This window comes from Chlorocebus sabaeus, chromosome 10, assembly GCF_047675955.1.
Source record: "Chlorocebus sabaeus isolate Y175 chromosome 10, mChlSab1.0.hap1, whole genome shotgun sequence".
Classification (NCBI taxonomy): Eukaryota; Metazoa; Chordata; class Mammalia; order Primates; family Cercopithecidae; genus Chlorocebus; species Chlorocebus sabaeus.
The window spans coordinates 90497100-90517428 of NC_132913.1; the positions used below are offsets into that span (position 1 = coordinate 90497100).

Consider the following 20329-nt stretch of genomic DNA (forward strand, 5'->3'; position numbering starts at 1 on the left):
CTTTCCTTTTGCTGGTTATCTTTCTCCCTCTTCTGATCATATGGCTTGGGGAGTCTATACTAAACAATGATGTTTAGTAAAGCAGTTGACAATTTTTTTTTTTTTTTTTTTTTGAGACAGAGTCTCACTCTTGTCACCCAGGCTGGAGTACAGTGGCACAATCTCGGCTCACTGCAACCTCCACCTCCTGGGTTCAAGCGATTCTTCTGTCTCAGCCTCCTGAGTAGCTGGGACAGGTGCACCACCACGCCCGGCTAATTTTTTGTATTTTTAGTAGAGATAGGGTTTCACCATGTTGGCCAGGCTAGTCTTGAGCTCCTAACCTCATGATCTGCCTGCCTCAGCCTCCCAAAGTGCCGGGATTATAGGTGTGAGCCACCGCACCTGGCCAACAGTTGACAGATATTAAATTAGTTATGTAGATACTTCATTTTTATTTTACAGTTATTGTTTCTTTTAGAAATGATATGCACACTGCTATATACAGTATTTAGTATACATAGTATTTCTAAGTGGAACATAAATTAATTTATTCTAAATATTTTCATTAAAAATAGTACAATTGAAGATATCAAATAATCTCTCTGTTGCCCTCTTTAGTAAGCCTCTTCTGAAATAAGAAAAACCACTCTGCTCTAATAATCTTCTAGTTACTAATCATCTGGTGGTGTGTTGCAGACAAGAAAGCACAGAGTATCTGGAATGAATAAAAGAGCTTCTTTAGGATTTGGGCTGAAAATGAAGTTCATTTAAATGCCAGAGATTTTCTTCTTATATTTCAACAGGCTTCTTATTTTTTTCCCTTTCTGTTTTAGGGTAGATGATATGCCTCCAGGAATATCTCTGCTTCCTGATAATATTCTGCAGGTTCTGAGGATCCAGCTGCTACAGTGTGTTCAGAAAATGGCAGATGGGTTAGAGGAACAACAGCAAGCCTTGTCAATTTTGCTTGTCAAGTTCTTCATTATTCTTTGCAGGTATCTAGTAGAAAAAATAAGCTAGTTTTCACTCATAGGTGGGAGTTGAACAGTGAGAACACATGGAGACGAGGAGGGGAGCATCACACACCGGGCCTTTAAGTGGGTGGGGTGCTAGGGGAGGGATAACATTAGGAGAAATATCTAATGTAGATGATGGGTTGATGGGTGTAGCAAACCACCATGGCACATGTATACCTATGTAACAAACCTGCACATTCTGCACACATATCCCAGAATTTAAAGTATAATAAATTAAGTAAATAAAAAAGAAAAAAGAAGCTAATTATCTGTTTTAAAATAATTGTTACATTGGCCAGGCACGGTGGCTCAAGCCTGTAATCCCAGCACTTTGGGAGGCCAAGGCGGGTGGATCACGAGGTCAGGAGATGGAGACCATCCTGGGTAACACGGTGAAACCCTGTCTCTACTAAAAAATACAAAAAACTAGCCGGGCGGGGTGGCGGGCGCCTGTAGTCCCAGCTACTCGGGAGGCTGAGGCAGGAGAATGGCGTAAACCCGGGAGGCAGAGCTTGCAGTGAGCTGAGATCTGGCCACTGCACTCCAGCCTGGGCGACAGAGCAAGACTCTGTCTCAAAAAAAAAAAAAAAAAAAAAAAGTTACGTTACCAAAATAATAATAAATTTTATTTCTTATTAATGATGTTTGTAGTTCATATGGAACTTTAAAGAGTAAGTGCGCTTTTTGCAATAGGCTTATGGTTTGTTAGTATGTTGGAAGTCCTTTTAGTTACTATACCTAGTTATAGCGACATTAGCCAAGATTTTACAAAATTATATTAAAGTCAATGACAGTTTTGCTTCAGCAAGAAATTACTATACCAGTATTTTTCTTATGGTTCTCACCTGTAAATGTATATGCATTTTTATTACTCTCTGTTATTTGTGAAAATAAATCAGATATTTCATTTTATCATTTTACCAAATAAAGTGTAATTATCCTATGAGTTATCCTATTTCCCACATTTATAAATTAGGTCTGTGGTGCTTACATTTTGGTATGCATAAATAACAACAAGGAAGCTTAGTAGAATATAGAGCTTGAGCCTTGCTTATGGAAATTCTGTTTCAAAAGGGCTCAAAATCTGGATTTTTCAAGCATTCCACATTCATCTGCATATAAGAATTCAAGAACCATTGGTTTATTGGTTCATATTCCTCTTGAAACCTATCTTCATTTCGGAAGCCACATTCTATATCTTTAAATCTATTTTCTTTTTGGACGCCACTTTCTGTAACATACATTATTTGTTTTATAAATATTTTATAATTAATTAGTAGATGAATAGGGACTGAATTTTCCTCTTAGTCACCTTTGGCTTAATTTCTCATTGCCTTTGCAGGAATTATGGAATGACTGAGCAATAATTTCTAAAACATTTCACCCCTAATTTAGGCTCTCCCAGAGCCTTAGACATGTTTTTATTTTTGTGTTTTTCCTCATCCTTAAAATTTGGAAACATAATACAAGAATTATAAGGGTTGAAGGATGCAGCTGGGTACGGTGGCTCACACCTGTAATCCCAGCACTTTGGGAGGCCGAGGAGGTGCATCACTTGAGGTCAGGAGTTTGAGACCAGCTTAGCCAACATGGTGAAACCCTGTCTCTCCAAAAAAATACAAAAATTAGCCAGGCATGGTGGCAGGTGCCTGAAATCCCAGCTACTCAGGAGGCTGAGAGGCAGGAGAATTGCTTGAACCTGGGAGGCGGAGGTTTCAGTGAGCCGAGATCGTGCCATTGCACTTCAGCCTGGGTGACAGAGCATGACTCTTCTCAAAAAAAAAAAAAAAGTTAAAGGAAAAGGGTTTATTCAGGTAGTAAGACATAAGTTGATCTCTGATAATTTGCTATATTTTTCTGCTAGCTACCTACTACAATTTTGCTGAAATCAAAAATCCTACAGATATTTGTTGTAAATTCATTATATTTAGATTTTGGTAATAGAGGGAAGCACTGGAATGCTCAACACATTTTTTTGGTTGAAAAAAATGTTTTGGGTAGGAGATAGTTTCTAATTATAAATTTAATGTTTAATAGCTACCAGTCACAGAACATGTTTCTATTTCCAGAGACCTCACTTTACTTTTTTAAAGCTCCTTTTAAAAACTTTAATACACTTTATGTTTTAGAGCTGTTTTTATATAAATCTAGAATTTCCACATACTCCTTTCCCATACCCCTCAGTTTCCTCTATTATTAATGTCTTACATTAGTATGATACATTTATTACAGCTGATGAACCAGTATTTATATATTATTAACTAAGGTCCATATGCACATTAGGGTTCACTATTTGTGTTGTATAGTTTCATGGGTTTTGACTAATTGATATTGTCATATATAAATTTGACATAATCCATCATTATAGGATCATATAGAATAGTTTCCCTACACTAAAAATGGCCTGTGCTCCACATATTCATTCCTTACACACCCACACACATATACACACACACCCCACCCCCCTTCCCGCCCCAACCTCTGGCAACCACTGATTTTTTTTTTTTTTTCCTCATAAGTATACCAAATGTTACAGGTCTCATTGTCACCACTGCAATGCGTGTACTGTGATGGAAGCATAGTCTCTGTCTCAATTTAGCCACATTAACTTTTTTGGACACCATGATCAACAGTACCCATTCTCATCTAGAATGAGGCTTAACCACTGATATTTTAATGGTGTCTTTAGTTTTGCTTTCACCAGAGTGTCATAATTAGAATCATACAGAATGTAGCCTTTTCAGACTGGCTTCCTTCACTTAGCAATATGCATTTAAGGGTCCTACATGACTTTTCTTGTTTGTTTGTTTGTTTGTTTGTTAGACAAGGTCTTACTCTGTCAACTACACTGGAGTGCAGTGGCTTGGTAAGGGCTCTTTGCATCCTTGACTTCCCGGTCTCATTATCTTTCCACCTCAGCCTCTGAGTAGCTGAGACTACAGGTACATGCTACCATGCCCAGTTATTATTATTATTATTTTGTATTTTTTGTAGAGAAGGAGTTTTGCCATGTTGCCCAAGCTGGTCTCAAACTCCAGGGCTCAAGCGATCCTTCTGCCTTGATCAAACGGGGACTATAGGCATAAGCCACTGCACCTGACCCTCCTCCATGTCTTTTTGTAGCTTGATAGCCCATTTCTTTTTGTCACAGAATAATACTCTACTTATGGACATACCACAGTTTGTTTATTCATTCCCCTGTTGCAGGACATCTTGGTTACTTCTAGTTTTTGGCAGTCATGAATAAAGCTGCTACAAACATCTGTGTGCAGATTTTGCATACACAGAAGTTTTGAACTCATTTAGGTAAATACTGAAGAATATAATTGCTGTGTCATATGGTAAGCTTATGTTTAGCTTTGTCAGTGCAAAATTGTCTTCCAAAATGGCTGTACCATTTTGCATTCCCACCAACAATGAGAGTTCCTGTTGCTCTCCATGGTTTCCAATATTGGATTATACTGTTCTTTTAGATTTTAGTCGTTTTAATAGGTGTTTTTAGTATCTCATTGTTTTAATTTGCAATTTCCTAATGACAAAAGATGTTCACCATCTTTTCATATGGCTATATACCATTTGTATCTTCTTTGGTAAAGTGTCTATTTAGATCTTTTGCTCATTTTTAAAAATTGGGTTGTTTTCTTATTAAGTTTTAAGACATCTTTGACTGTTTTGAGATGTAATTCCTTTATCAGTTATCTGGGTTTTTTTTTTTTGTTTTTTTTTTTTTGTAGTTGTCGTTGTGGTTTTGAAACAGGTTTTTACTCTGTTGCCCGGGTGCAATGAGTTCTGTTGCCTGAGGTGCAGTGGCGTGATCATAGCTCACTGCATCCTCAAGTTACCCTACTTCAGTACCCCACACCCCAAGTAATTGGGACCACAGGTACATGCCACCATATTTGGCTGCTGTTTTTTTATTTTTTATTTTTTGTAGAGATGAGGTCTCGCTATATTGCCCAGGCTGGTCTGTAACTCCTGGGCTCAAGCGATCCTCCCACCTCACCCTCCCAAAATATTGGGATTACAGGCATGAGCCACTGTGTCTGGCAGGTATCTGGTTTGTAAATATTTTTTGATAGTCTGTGACTTGTCTTTTTATTCTTTTAATAGTGTTTTGCAAAGCAGAAGCTTTTAATTTTAATGAAGTTTGACTTAACTTTTTTCTTTCATGGATTATGCTTTTTTAAAAAAATTGAGACAGAGTCTTGCTCCATCACCCAGGCTGGAGTGTACTGACATGATCATGGCTCACTACAGCCTCAATCTCCCTGGCTCAAGTGATCCTCCCACCTCAACCTTCTGAGTAGCTGGGAGGCACACCACCATGTCTGGCCAATTGTTTAAAAAAAAATTATTGTCCTGCTGGCTGGGTGCAGTGGCTCAGGCCTGTAATCCCAGCACTTTGAGAGGCCGAGGCAAGCCGATCATTTGAGTTCAGGAGTTCCAGACCAGCCTGGCCAACATAGTGAAACCCCGTCTCTACTAAAAATACAAAAATTAGCTAGGAATGGCGCCACACACTTGTAATCCCAGCTACTTGGGAGGCTGAGGCGGGAGAATTGCTTTAACCCAGAAGGCAGAGGTTGCAGTGAGCCGAGATCACGCCACGGCACTCCAGCCTGGGTGACAGAGCGAGACTCCGTCTCAAAAAAAAAAAAAAAATTTTTTTTTAATTACTGTCTTGCTATGTTACCCAGGCTAGTCTCGAATTCCTGGGCTCATGCAATCCTCCTGCCTCAGCTTCTCAAAGTGTTGGGATTACAGACAGGCATGAACCACTACACCCAACCTCTTTTTGTTTTACTTTTGCTCATATTGTAGGTCTGTTTCTTTTGTGTATTGTTTCTTTTGATTTTCAAACTTGTGTTGCCTTCTCATGTGAGTTGTTATTTTTAAGTAAGTGTTGGTTATTATTTTTGAAAAATCGTAGAGATACTTTTAGGCTGGGGATACTACTGTCTTTATTCTCAGTTAATGTACATTAGTTTTTGGAAAAGTATCCCTCTAATACAGTGAATGATTAAGCTGACTTGGACTTAGTCTCTGTGACTACTAATCTATTTTCATTTCACCTTTACTTCTTGAGTGTTGCCTTTTGGGATCTTAAGCCACAGCCTTAGAGACAGTCATTTTCGGGCTCTGAATTCTAATTTTTGTCCCATTTGAGCACTGTGAGACTGTCAGATGCAATCAGCAGCTTCTTATTGTTTCATCTACCCCTGTCAGGACTGGTAGAAGTCATTAGTGCAAAAATGGATCTAAATGCAGCTCTCATCTCTTTCTGTGTTTCTTTGTTCTGTATCTTGGATCTGTGGTTTTTCACTTCCTTATTAATTTTCCCCTGCCTTTAAACAGATTTTTAAAAAAATGTTTTGTCCATGTTTTCTAGTTGTTGTCAGGGAGAGGACTGATCTTAGTCCACTATTATTGGAAGCAGAATTCTTGCAGAAGCTTCCAATTTTGCTTCTGCCTTACCCTGTTTTCTCCAAGTTGTCATGCCAGTCTGACTTCTTACATTAAGAAGTCTGTTGGTTGGGTGGGTGTGGTGGCTGACACCTGTAATCCCAGCCCTTTGGGAGGCTGAGGCAGGAGGATTGCTTGAGCCCGGGAGTTCAAGACCAGCCTGGGCAACAAAGTGAGACCCTCATCTCAACAAAAAATTTAAAAAGTTAGCCAGGCCTAGCGGCACATACCTGTAGTCCCAGCTTCTCAGGAAGTTGGGGTGGGAGGATTACATAAGCCCAAGAGTTTGATGCTGCAGTACACTATGATTGTACCACTTTGCTCTAGCCTGGGCAGCTGAGCAAGACCCCATCTCTTAAAAAAGAAGAAGAAGAAGTCTATTCATTCTGTTAATTTTTCTAAAATTAGCATTTACTGGATTTTAAGACATAAAATGTTTTACAAGATCACAATATCTCATAACAAAATTAATGAATGTTGCTTTTTTATTATGCCAAGGAAAAGATTTTAGATATAATGAATATTATCATGTTTTACCTCAGTCTTATAAAAATGGAATAAAAATGAGGGACCACATTTTAGTTAAACACCAAGCACTTACAAACCCACTGCTTTAAACAAAATATGATGCTGTGCCCTCTTAGAGTGAGTAAAGATGCTGTTAGCCCTTTTTCAAGGACTTTTAATGTAGTTGAGGAAATATGACAGCCTTAAAAGGGAACTGTATTTCAAAAAGCAAAGTGAAGATGATTATACTGCACATGTGTTATAATGCCAACAGTATATACGGAAAAGAAAACTAAGAATCTGCATAGGGACAAAAAATCTGTAAGGAAATAATGTAGATGTACATAGTTTCTTATTTTGAGATTGCAAGATGTTGGTGTTTATTTCTTCTTTTCTGTTTCTACTTTGTGATATTTTCCAATTTTCAGTAATAAATAGAGGCTAATCAGCATATACTTTTTAAACATTCTCTGTCTATAGTAGTTAAATGGTGCTTGAGGTATATTTCACAGTCTTGGTGGGAGAGCAGTTATATAACCATATTGATTTTATGTTTTAATAAATGTCATTTGCATTTTGTTTGCCAACTTGTGTTCTCATAATTCAAGCTGAATTCACGAACATATGTTTTGTTCAACATTCATGTGTAAAAAATTAAAGTCTCTTTTTCTCACAGAAATCTATCAAATGTGGAAGAAATTGGGACTTGCTCGTACATTAATTATGTCATCACCATGACAACGCTCTATATTCAGCAAGTAGGTGTGAACTAAACATTTTTGTCACTTTACTGAGAGCAACTAGGTTGTACTTTTTGTTTGTTTGTTTGTTTGTTTGAGATGAAGTTTCGTCTTGTTGCCCAGGCTGGAGTACAATGGCCTGATCTCGGCTCACCACAGCCTCCACCTCCCAGGTTCAAACGAGTCTCCTGCCTCAGCCTCCCAAGTAGCTGGGATTACAGGCATGCACCACCGCACCCGGCCAACTTTTGTATTTTTAGTAGAGACGGGGTTTCTCCATGTTGGTTAGGCTGGTCTCAAACTCCTGACCTCAGGTGATCCGCCTGCCTCGGCCTCCCACAGTGCTGGGATTACAGGCGTGAGCCAACGAGCCCGGCCTACTTTTTTTTTATATTATAGTCAGTATAGTTAAATATTTTCAGAAGAGGTAATAATTGAGAAGAGACTTAAACTTATTGTTGGGTAATATATATTTCAGAAATCTTGTACATATTACCTAAATGTAGACAAGTAGTTATTATATATACTGTTATTTAATTTAAAAATTCAAGTGTTTTATTAATGGCTTTTAAAATGGTACAATTTGTGATTTTTATATATTATTTATCACATATCCTTCTTACTGAAAACATTACTTTTTCAAAAGATGTTTGGCTATTTATTTTAAACCTATCATAGGACATGCTTAAAATCATAGAGGCTGTATCCAGTCCATATGATTAAATGACTCTTTTAGTCTCAAAGGGAGAGTTTGGCTTATTTGAATACAAATGACTTATTGTTAGATGATAAGTAAGACATGTCTTTAATTTTATGTTTAACTTTGTTCTCAGTTAAAAAGCAAAAAAAAAGAGAAGGAAATGGCCGATCAGACATCTGTTGAAGAATTTGTGATCCATGCATTGGCATTTTGTGAAAGCTTATATGATCCATATCGGAATTGGAGACATAGAATTTCAGGGTATGTCTTATAAATAATAATGTTCATTTAAAACCTGAATGTCATAATATATCTGATTCTTCAAAGCAGGTCTCCTCTATGAAAGCAATTGGAAAGAAGTATATAAGACCCACAGGTTTAACTCTGAGCTAGAGAAATATGTTGGAGGGAATGAATTAGTGATAAATTCTACTTCTGAATAATTACATATACCCTGAACTTGTATTTTGCAATACAATTTTGAGTACTAATAATCTGATAAGAAATGTTAAAGGCGTAGTAACATCAAATACAGTATAAATGTTTTTCAGGAAAAGTTCTGTTTTTAAAAACGTACTTTATAATTATAAAATGCTTTTTAGCAGTATTTTGTCCATTTCTTTTTCTTTTTTTTTTTTTTTTTGAGATGGAGTTTTGCTGTCACCAGGCTGGAGTACAGTGGCATGATCTCAGTTCACTGCAACCTCCGCCTCCCAGGTTCAAGCAGTTTTCCTGCTTCAGCCTCCTGCGTAGCTGGGATTACAAGGGTGCCCCACTGCACCCGGCTAATTTTTGTATTTTTAGTAGAGATGGAATTTCACCATGTTGACCAGGATGGTGTCGATCTCCTGATTTCGTGGTCTGCCTGCCTTGGCCTCCCAAAGTGCTGGGAGCCACCGTGCCCGGCCTTTGTCCATTTATTTTTAATTGTAGAATTTATGTCATCAGGATCCCATAAGGAAAACAGAAACCACACTAAATATTTTTATTTTTATTTTTAGACATGAGATCTCACTATGTTGCCCAGACTAGTCTTGAATTCCTAGGCTCAAGTAGTCCTCCCACCTTAGCCTCCCAAAATACTGGGATTATGCGCATGAACCACTGCACCCAGCCTCCTCAAACTAGATATTTTAAAAGAGAGGATCTAATACAAGGAAATTGATAAACAAATATTCGAGAATTGACAAAGCAAAGGTAGGACATTAACTTTAGGAAACAGCTGCTTTCCCTGCAGTCATGGGAACAAAGGGAAGATAATGAAGTTATCAGAATCTAGACTTTGGAGAAGATGCCCTACAGCACTGGGGTTCAGACCTCTGAGGAAGGAGCTTTGCATAGCTGGTGCTGATATCTCTTGAGCGGTCAAGAGGCTCCTTCTGGGATTGCCAAAAATAAGCTGAAGACAGGAACCAACTGCCATTGCTACAATTAAGAATTCTTGCTGGTGTGATGCTGATGAGTATACAGTAAAAGAGCATTGTGAACCAATCCTTGCTCTCTTTCTTCCATGCTTCATCTGGTACCCTCTATTAGGGAGCCCAAAAGGGAGGCAGCTGGAAAAAGAAAGTTTGCATGATGCCTGTCCCAGCATCACAAAGCAGAGAGAATATAGAAGAGTGGGTTGGTAGCTTGGTGACAATAGCTTAATTACCAGTACGGAGCTCAAAGAGAAGAATTTTAAAGTCACATACTGTTCTTACCTGTGGGCACAGATTACAAAGAATTGTATCATCACTCTCAATCAGACCTCTTTTTTAAATCTCCCAAATCTCCTCAAGATTTCCATTTTCATTTTCAACTTAGCCTGACCAATTTGTAAATAATTTCTACTTCCTGCAACTTGATTGCGGAATTTCATTACTAAGTTATTTTTATAGATTTTTCAGGGTTTCCAGGGTAGTATAGCCCCCATACCATTAGATGATGGTGAAGAATTGATAACCAAGAGAACATTTATATATACTATGTGGTAGCACTTTTTGTATGTTCTATATAGTGAGATAATATTTTATTGAAATCAGAATACATCCTGGGAGATGGAGATTGGGAAAATGTTGGTTAAAGATACAAAATTTCAGTTAGACAGGAGGAATAAATTATGCATCAGTAACAAACAAGGGAATTAGAATAACAAAAGATTTACTTCTTTTTCATGTTGTCTGTCTATTGCGGGTAAGCAGAGAGCCTCTACTCATCATAGTCACTAAAGGTCCCAGGCTAACAGAGCAGCCAGCATTTTAGCCTTTGTAGTCACCAAGTGTGAGAGAAAAAGTTTTGAAAGGTGTCAAACTGGCAATTTAATGTTCTTGTCTTGTCTGGTCATGCTACATGACACATGTCATTTTCATTCTGAACTCACTGGCCAGAACTGTGATTACATGTCCCCGTCTACTACAGTGGGGCCAAGTTAAAATCTACCATGTGACTAGAAGGGGTAGAAATAGTTGGCAATTAGTGCCGTGACTACTTTTTATCTCTGCTGATGCCCTGCTTATGAGTCTTTAAAAGTACAAAAAGGGAGCCGGGATGTGGTGGTTCATGCCTGTTGTCCCAGCTACTGGGGATGCTGAGGTGGGAGGACTGCTTGAGCCTAAGAGTTCAAGACTTCAGTTAGCTATAGAGACCTGTCTTTTTAAAAAAAGATACAAAGAGACACTTAACAGTGCTTCATCTGTAGTCTTTATACTCATTAGCACTTTGGTTCTAACTAATCAGTGTTCCCCCATTTTGACATGTATGCCAGAGATTTCTCTAAGGAAAGTGTATCTCTTCCTCCTCTTCCTCCTACACTTGCTACTTCTCCATCCTCCGCCTTAGACTTTTCAGTAATGGCAAATCTAAGAGAACATATTTTAAGTTTTGAAACAATGGCATAACTTTTCTTTATAGACAGCAAGACAGATACAGAAAGAGGAACATAAAACCAGTCTGAAAATGGCAGAAGAGAGGCTTTTAAAGGAATCTTTAATAATAGCAAAATGAATTTAAAGATGGGGAGAGAAGATTTATTAAAGGTAGTTTTGATAACAAATTGGATAAAATTGGTAGCTAAAAACAGTTTTTGAGAGTCAAAAAGAAGAAAAATTTTTTGATAACAACTCTTTATTAAAAAGGAAAATACCACAAATATTATTACACCAGAAAAGAGTAATTTTCCTATATAATGTAGAAAACATATACAGATAACCAAAACTTGCCTGATGAGGCCAGTGAGAAAATTCCAAATGTTAACAAAACCACATTTTTCAATGGCCCATTAATCAGAGAACTTTAAAAATTACATAAAAATTAAAATTACCTTCATATAGGAATACATTTTAATTTACCCAGAGATCCAACACACTTAAGAGAGAAGAATTTTACTAATTTAATTTTTTAAAAATCCACTACCTATTAAACTCATGTAGCATTGCTGAAGGAGTATCTACAGAATTTTCACATTGAGGTTTTCTTGCGGAAGTAGAAATCAAAAGTACAGAGACCCTCTTTAGCAATGAACCACTGATAAGCAAAATATTTACAATGAGAATAACATTCCACTTATGTGCATTTCTGAGGATTAATTTACATCAGGCTTTCCAGTTTACCAACTTTTATAGAATTTCTTACTAGTGAGAGTTTTACAAAACTTTTGAAGTAATTGTTAAATTTAAAAACATTTCTGTATTTTCTACACTACTGTGCTTCCAATCCAGAGTGCTCTCACATTTATAAGGTCCATCTACAGTTTGTTACCATGTATCTTGAACATGTGTTATACAATTAGACAAATGAAGGTACTCTCATACTCTGTACATTTATAGGAATTTTTAAAAAATGAGTTCAAGTATCAAATGAAACTTATGAACTAAAGAAATTACCACACATTTAAATTTATAAGGCTTATCTCCACTGACTTCTTACATATTTCAAAGAAAAATGGAAAAACTGAAGGCTTGCCACATTTCTAAGAATTATAGGGTTTTGCTCTATTGGGAACCCTTTTATGTCCTTGAAAGAAACTGGGAAAACTGAGGACTTTGCCAGTTTTTTTACATTCATTTTTCCCCCAGTATGAGTTTTTCTTAGTTTTCAAAGGGAACTGGGAAAATTGCATGTTTTCCAGTATTCCTCACAATCCCACTCTGTGTTTTTTCATTTGTTCTAATAAAACTAGAACATCTGAAGTCTTTACCACATTTCTTCCATTCACATGGTTTTTTTCCAATATGACTTCTTTCATGCTGTTGAAAGGATCTGGGAGAAGTGAAGGCTTTACCACTTTACTTATATCCAAGGGTTTCTCTTCATTGGAGTTCTTTCATGTCATCAAAGGGAACTGGAAAGTGTGAATGATTTACCACATTTTTGACATTCCTAAGGCTTTTCTCCACTGTGAGCCTTTGTATGCTTATGAAGGAAACTGGAAGTTGTAAAGGCTTTACCACATTCTCTACATCTATAGAGTTTCTCTCCAGTATTAATCATTTCATGTTGTTGAAGGACATAGGAAGAAGTTAATAATTTATCACATTTCTTGCTTGTATAGGGTTTCTCTCCTCTATGAGTTCTTTCATGTTTGTGACGTTTCTGGAATAATTGAAGTCTTTACCACAATGTTTACATTTATAGGATTTTTTTTCTCCAGTGTGAGTTTTCTGGTGCATTTTAAATAAACTGGGGAAAATAAAGTTTTCCCCACATACTGTACATTTATAAAATCCATTATCACTGTGCATTACCATGTGTCTTCAAACACCTGTGAGAGAAAGGCTTTCCCACATTGTTTACATTTATATGGCTTCATTTCACAGTCCTCACACTCAAATAGTTTATGTCCAGAGTGAGATACAATATACCTGTGAGACACAATATACCTATGTAGAGATATATGACATATGAAGAGTTTTCCACACATTCTGCATACACATGATTTTATTTCAGTAGAAACTTTCTTGTTCAGATTAAGATTTGAATTCTGGCTGAAGGTATCTCCACATTGACTATTTTGTTTACCTTCACACAGTCTCTCTACCATATGACTTACATTTCTCCCATATTTTCTGACTCGATCGTCAACATTCTGGTCTTCTCATTTGTTTCCTGTAGAAGCCAAATTCCTGAAGGTTTCCTGTGTCACATCTCTATAAGAGTTTCTTCTGGGAAAAATCCAGCAACGCCCACTCCTGCTGGGTGAAGGTCACAGCCACATCCTCAAAAGTCACTGAGTCCACATTCCAGCTTCCAGCATGCTCCGGCATCTTGCCCGGGGATCTTGCAGGGCCTGCAGGTCACAGGCAACAGAGGCTGCCACAGAACCACCTAAGGCCTCTCAGAGCTGAGGAGAGGGAGCCCGAGCTAGGAGCACAGCCCAGAGACCCAAAAAGAAGAAAATTTTATATGCTGTATAATATAGGAAGATAATTCTGCTTATGTAAGATGGCAACAGAAAGGGGGGCAAAGTAGAGGATGAGTAGCAGCATTTAACGAATGCATGCATATATTTGCCAGGAATTACATTAGAAGCTGTGTATGTATTATCTCTAATATGCACAGCAATCTTGCCAGTAATGTAAGAACTGCTTCAAAGATAAATGGTAAAGCAGGGAATTCAGACTTGGGTTTCTTTGACTTTGATGGGGAGATTAAAAAATGGAATTAGGAGAACTCCATTGCTCATGGAAGACTTATAGAAAGGAATCTACAGCAATAATTTACACCTTATTTATTAGTCTGATTCTGAAATTAAGTGGAAATTTAGAAGATATATATTTTCTTATTCATTGTTTGTGTTTATTGCTTACCAAAATAGCTAAAGCAGGTTAGAATAGATTTAATTAAAATTAACGTAATTCCAAATACAGAGCCATTTAAAACTATTTCTTTTCTTATTTGATGAAAACAAATAGATGCTTTTTGTAGATTTGATTAATCTGTTATCTCAATTTTGATTCTACTTACAGAATCTCAGAAAGTTGGAAAGATTTCCTCAAGTGGAACTAAAATAAGTATAGGGAAATAAATCAGCCAGGCATGGTGGCTCAGCACTTTAGGAGGCCAAGGCAGGAGGATTGGTTGAGGCCAGGAGTATAAGACCCCATCTAGAAAAAAAAAGAAAAAAAAAATTAGCCGGGTGTGGTGATATGTGCCTGTAGTTCCAAGTACTTGGGAGGCTGAGGTGAGAGGATCACTGAGCCCAGGAGTTGAAGCCTGCAGTGAGCTATGATCATACTATTGCATTCCAACCTGGGTGACAGCAAAACCTGAAAGACAGAAAGGGGAGGGAGGGAGGAAGGAAAGGAGGGATGGAGGAAAGCAGAGTAGAGGAGAAAGGAGTGGAAAAAGGAAGGAAAGGAAAGAGGGAGGGAGGGAAGGAAGGAGAAGAGAGTGAGAGAGAAGAAGAAAGAGGAAGAAGAAGGAGGAGAATAAGAAAGAAGAAGAGAAAAGAGAAAAAGAAATCTTCCTTCAATGTGACTTGTTCATTCATTTAAACATTTGTTCAAAAATATACTTACTGAGTTCCTACTTTGTGACTAGTGCAAGTTTAGTAGGATTCCTTGCCTTGCCACAGAGAAAAAGAATTATGTTAAGGTATGCCCTGTGCCTCCTACTTGTCAAACCTGGGACAATATATATACAAAATAATTACAGTAATGAATTATTTAACCATTCAGGAAGAAAATTTATGAGTTCATACCAGTGATAGATAAGGGAGAAGTGAAGGGTGTTGCTTACAGTAAAATTCCAAGTGCCAATTAGTAAATACAGAGGGGATGCTGGAGTTGGGGGAAAAAAACACATTTTGGACACATCATAGTAAGATTGGATCAGGCAAGAATCATTCATGGATGTTAAACCTAGGGGGAAGTTTTGGTTGGGAGCATGATGTATATATGGTTTTTGTTTGTTTGTTTGTTTGTTTTGAGATGGAGTCTTGCTCTGTCGCCCAGGCTGAAGTGCAGTACCGTGATCTCAGCTCACTGCAACCTCTGCCTCCCAGGTTCAAACAATTCTCCTGCCTCAGCCTCCCAAGCAGCTGGGATTATAGGCGTGCACCACCAGGCCCGGCTAATTTTTTATTTTTAGTCGAGACAGGGTTTCACCATATTGGCCAGAAAGGTCTTGAACTCTTGACCTCAGGTGATCCACCTGCCTCAGCCTCCCAAAGTGCTAGGATTATAGGTGTGAGCCACTGCGCGTGGCCATGTGTGTGGTTTTAAAATGTCTCCCCACAATTACTTATTACTTGTAATTGAAAAATTAGTAATTATTTTGGACAGTACTGGACCAAATGATCCAGTTGGTTGGATGATCAAAATTAACTGATTATCAGTAAGAAGTAGATGGGTATCATGTTCTCCACATGTGATAACCCTGAGAAGGACACGTCATTGCTTATGTGTTATTCCAGCCAAGCATGCATAGTCTGAATCTAATTGTGAGAAAACAAGCAAACCCCAAGTGAAGAACATTCTAATTTTTAAAAAAAGGAAGGCTGGAGGACAACTTTCTTTAAAAATATCACAAAGAGGGATTCTGGAAATGTTTTAGATTAAAAGAGGCTAAAGAGACACTAAATGCAATACCTCACCCTGGCCTGGAAGCTGTATTGGAAGAGGGAAATGCTACAAAGGATGTTAGTGGGTGAATTGACAAAACTGGAATATGATTGGTAGATTACATAAAAGTGTTGTATCAGTGTTAAATTTATTGAAGTTTATAACTATACTATGGTGTTATATAAGACTATATCCCTTTTAGTAAATATTCACTAAAATATTAAGAGATGAAGGACCATGATATATGTGATTTTCTATATATAATGAGGCCGGGCACAGTGGCTCATGCCTGTGGGACACTTTGGGAGGCTGAGGTAGGAGGATCACTTAAACCCAGGAGTTAGAGACCAACCTGGGCAACATAGCAGGACCCCATCCTCACAAAAAATAAAAAAAATTAACTGGGTATGGTAGCTTGCACCTGTGGTCCTAGCTTTGCAGGAGGCTGAGATGGGAAGATGGCTTGAGCCCAGGAGTTAGAGGTTACAGTGAACTAGGATAGCACCACTTCACTCCAGTCTGGGCAATAGAGCAAGACCCTGTCTCTAAAAGAAAAAAAAAATTCGGGATAAAGTGTTAACAGTGAACTTGGGTAAACTCTATTTGATGTTCTTCGATCTATTCTTATTGTTGCAACTTTTGCCAAAACTTGAATTTTTTCCAAATAAAATTAAGAATAATGATTATGTCCTAGGTATGATGTGAGTACAAAAAAGAAGCATGGTGGCTGGGCGCCGTGGCTCACGCCTGTAATCCCAGCACTTTGAGAGGCCAGGGCGGGTGGATCACGAGGTCAGGATATCGAGACCATCCTGGCTAACACAGTGAAACCCCCTCTCTACTAAAAATACAAAAAAATTAGCCAGGTCTGGTGGCAGGCGCCTGTACTCTCAGCTACTCAGGAGGCTGAGGCAGGAGAATGGCGTGAACCTGGGAGGCGGAGCTTGCAGTGAGCTGAGATTACGCCATTGCACTCCAGCCTGGGTGACAGAGCGAGACTACATCTCAAAAAAAAAACAAACAGCAGCAGCAGCATGATTAAATCAACCAAGGACATAAACTTAGAAAACTGAGATGCAAATAAATGTTTTACAGCCCTCTCAGACAACCAGTTGATAGGTATTACCATCTGCTAAATGCTAGATGCTTGGCCCAAATATCAAATAATAATGGAGCAATTAACTGCTACATTCTACAAATGGTATAAGACTAAAGTTCATTTTTAGCTCTACTAACTTATTGAAAACATGCAGTACAAACTGCTTGTGCTTTAATTTTTGTGTTCTAATGTGTGTAATAGTTCTCACCCCTTTTGTTTATGTTAGCATATTAAATTTTTACCACAAATATATTGGAAATTATGTGCATATGTTACATCTAATACAGGAACTTTAGAATGAGTCATTGATCACAAATTGTAGAAGTACATTTGTATTATGTTAATCAGGTGAGGATGTTTATTGTTTGTAGCATAGGTTGTCTGGATAGGATATAAGCAATCTAACTAAATTATGGTATTAGTTAATACCATAATTTATAATGGATGCACGAAATGATAATAATCCCATGGAAAAACCTAACTGAAAGCTGAATTAAATTTTATCCTTTTAAAATTAATTTTTTTACCACATGATTGAATTTTTTATTTGAAACTCCAGTGAATTTTGTATTGTTACAAAAACATGAAAATCTTTGATAATGGTCTTAATTAAATAGGAAGATCTATTAATGTTCTAACATGTTATGTTTGAAATTAAAATAAATATAGCTGGTATAATCATTGTTCTGCCTTCCACACACTGGAAATAGGCATAGATTTGGAAAGCAGTGCAGTAGCAAATGAGGTCTAATATGATTTCTAATGAATTTGGGTAGTAGATCTGGATCTTTGAACTCTTTATTTTGCTATCACTGAGTCCAGCTGTGCTTATCCTACGTGGTTTGTTCTATGATGAATTGAAATTTCTTCTCAGGTTTGAAATAATTATAAGGAAAGTAATTTAAATAGCTCAATTATGGTCATTAAGAAGAAAGCATCTTAGACCAGTGCTTTATCAGTTGATCATATTTAGATGTACAGAATTTCTATGCGGCTGTCCTTTAAATATTTTCTATTTTTGTTGGCTTTAGTAATTTTAAATGCTTTTTTAGGGAATGAAAAAATATCTGTAATTTAAAAAAATATACCATCTACTAGTTGGAAATATCATCATAATACTACACTTTATTCTCCAATCTCCACACCACTATGCCCATCTAAAAGATTCATTTTGTATTGAATTGAAATGTTCTTGTTAAAAGCACGTGCAATTTGTATTGGCTTTACCAAAGCCTGTAGAAAACATAATATCCATCAAAACTACTGAAATTGTCATTAAAAAACAGAAATAATCCCAGCCCATCCTGGATCTGTATCCTCAAGATGAAAGAAGCTAATATATGGCCTCATTATTCATTATTATAAAGTTTCAGAAAGTGGCAGAGTAGCCTGGATTTCTGATAAAAATATGCTACTAGTCTGAGCTGTCAGTTTAGTGTTACTGCTGAACAAATTCTTGTACAGATTGGAAATTTTAAGGGCTGGCTTCTTGTTCATTTTACAGTTATTTGGAGATTTAACCTAGCTACCATGTTGCATAATTCAAAAAAATAAATCTTTTAATTGATGAACAGTTCAGTTATTTGCTAGACTTCTTTTCAAGATTATGCGAATCCTAGAGATACATTGTTCAAGACACAAATCAAAAGTAAAATATTAAATTTGTTTCATAATTGTTTTTGTAATTGTGCCATGTCTGCTTGCCCATGTTGTAATTTATTATTGACCTCTTTTTAATGATAGACGAAGCCTTAGTACTGTGGAAAAGAGCAGACAGAAATATAAACCAGCTTCTCTCACAGTGGAATTCGTCCCTTTCTTTTATCGTAAGTAACACCTCTAATTTCTCTTGCTATGATTATCATCTTACTCTGATTACTTTTTATTCTTACTCTGATTCTGATCTTGATTCAGCTTTGTTAATTTATAAAATAAAGGTTGTAAGAACATGTCACTGGAGTAAGGTACATGATTTGTGTTTGGCTGCAATTATTGTACTTGGTTTTATTTAATGTGCTGTTCTCAAAAAAATTTTTTTTAGAATAAAAATATTTTAATAATGGTGGTATATTTTATTTTATTTAGTTACTTTTTTATTGAGACGAAGTTGCATGCTGTTGCCCCAGGCTAGAGTACAGTGGCGTGATCTTGGTTCACCGCAGCCTCCACCTCGTGGATTCAAGCAGTTGTCCTACTTCAGCCTCCCAAAAAGCTGGAATTACAGGCATAGGCCACCACACCCGGCTAATTTTTGTATTTTTAGTAGAGACAGGGTTTCACCATGTTGGCCAGGCTGGTCTTGAACTCCTGACCTCAGGTGATCCACGCACCTCAGCCTCCCAAAGTGCTGGGAATACAGGCATGAGCCACCATGCCCGACCAATGGTGGTATATTTTAGAACTTAAGAATTTTTACTGAAAATAGGAAACTTGAGAGAGTTAGCCCCTATATATGTGACTTATATATGCCATCTTTCAAAAATATAGAATTTGCAGACTATAAAAGGAACACTGTGTGTACCTTGAGTATGTATTTCCCATTCAAATTTATCACTTAACATTTTGCCATATTTGCTTCAGTTCTTTCTTTTCCCTGTGAAATGAAACAGGACAGAAATAGTCCTTTGATTGCTTGCTGAAGATGACTGCAGTACTGACTCTGCTTGACCACCAGTAGTGATACCTAGCTAACTGGGTAATGAAGCTCCACAGTAAACCATCTCTGGAAACTGGCCTCACTTACAGGATAAGAGGACAGGAAACCCAGCATGCCAGTAGAACAGTATAAGGTGTTTCTATTCATCAGGAGTCCTCACAGCCATCCAAGGGCTGTTCTTAAATCCTCCAAATGAGGTTATAAAATCAAATTGGTGTGTCAGAGAGCCACTTGGCTTAGAAGTAAAGTATCCCATAGAAGCCTTTGTCTCTTGTATATATAGGTTGTGCACATATTTTGTTAATTTATCCCAAAGTATTGTATATTTTGTACACTTTGTAAATGATTTATCTTATTCATTTTTGGAGAGAGATGCGGTCTCATTCTGTTGCTCAGGCTGAAGTGCAGTAGTGCAATCATAGCTCGTTATATAACCTCCAACTTGTGAGCTCAGGTGGTCCTCTCACGTCAGCCTCCCAAATATCTAAGACTATAGGCATGTGCCACTGTGCCTGGCTAATATAAACAATTTTTTTAATGGAGACAAAGTCTTACTGTGTTGCCTAGGCTGTTCTCAGACTCCTGGCCTCAAGTGATCCTCCCACCTCAGCCTCTCAAAGTATTG

General features: G+C 37.4%; 1 protein-coding gene and 1 non-coding gene across 6 annotated transcripts in view; one reads left to right on the forward strand and one right to left on the reverse strand.

The window, feature by feature from the left end:
* Nucleotides 1-20329, forward strand: part of NBEAL1 (neurobeachin like 1) — a 212748-nt gene that overhangs the window by 39576 nt on the left and 152843 nt on the right. For all 5 annotated transcript variants that reach the window (XM_038001729.2, XM_073019947.1, XM_073019948.1 and 2 more), the window contains 4 exons: nucleotides 816-977; nucleotides 7645-7726; nucleotides 8542-8669; nucleotides 18792-18874. In XM_038001729.2, coding sequence (XP_037857657.2) covers nucleotides 816-977; nucleotides 7645-7726; nucleotides 8542-8669; nucleotides 18792-18874 — 455 coding nt within the window. The remainder of the gene's footprint in view (nucleotides 1-815; nucleotides 978-7644; nucleotides 7727-8541; nucleotides 8670-18791; nucleotides 18875-20329) is intronic.
* On the reverse strand, nucleotides 3524-3657 carry LOC119625513 (small nucleolar RNA SNORA1). Its single transcript, XR_005241705.1, has one exon. It is a non-coding gene; the product is annotated as a small nucleolar RNA SNORA1 (small nucleolar RNA).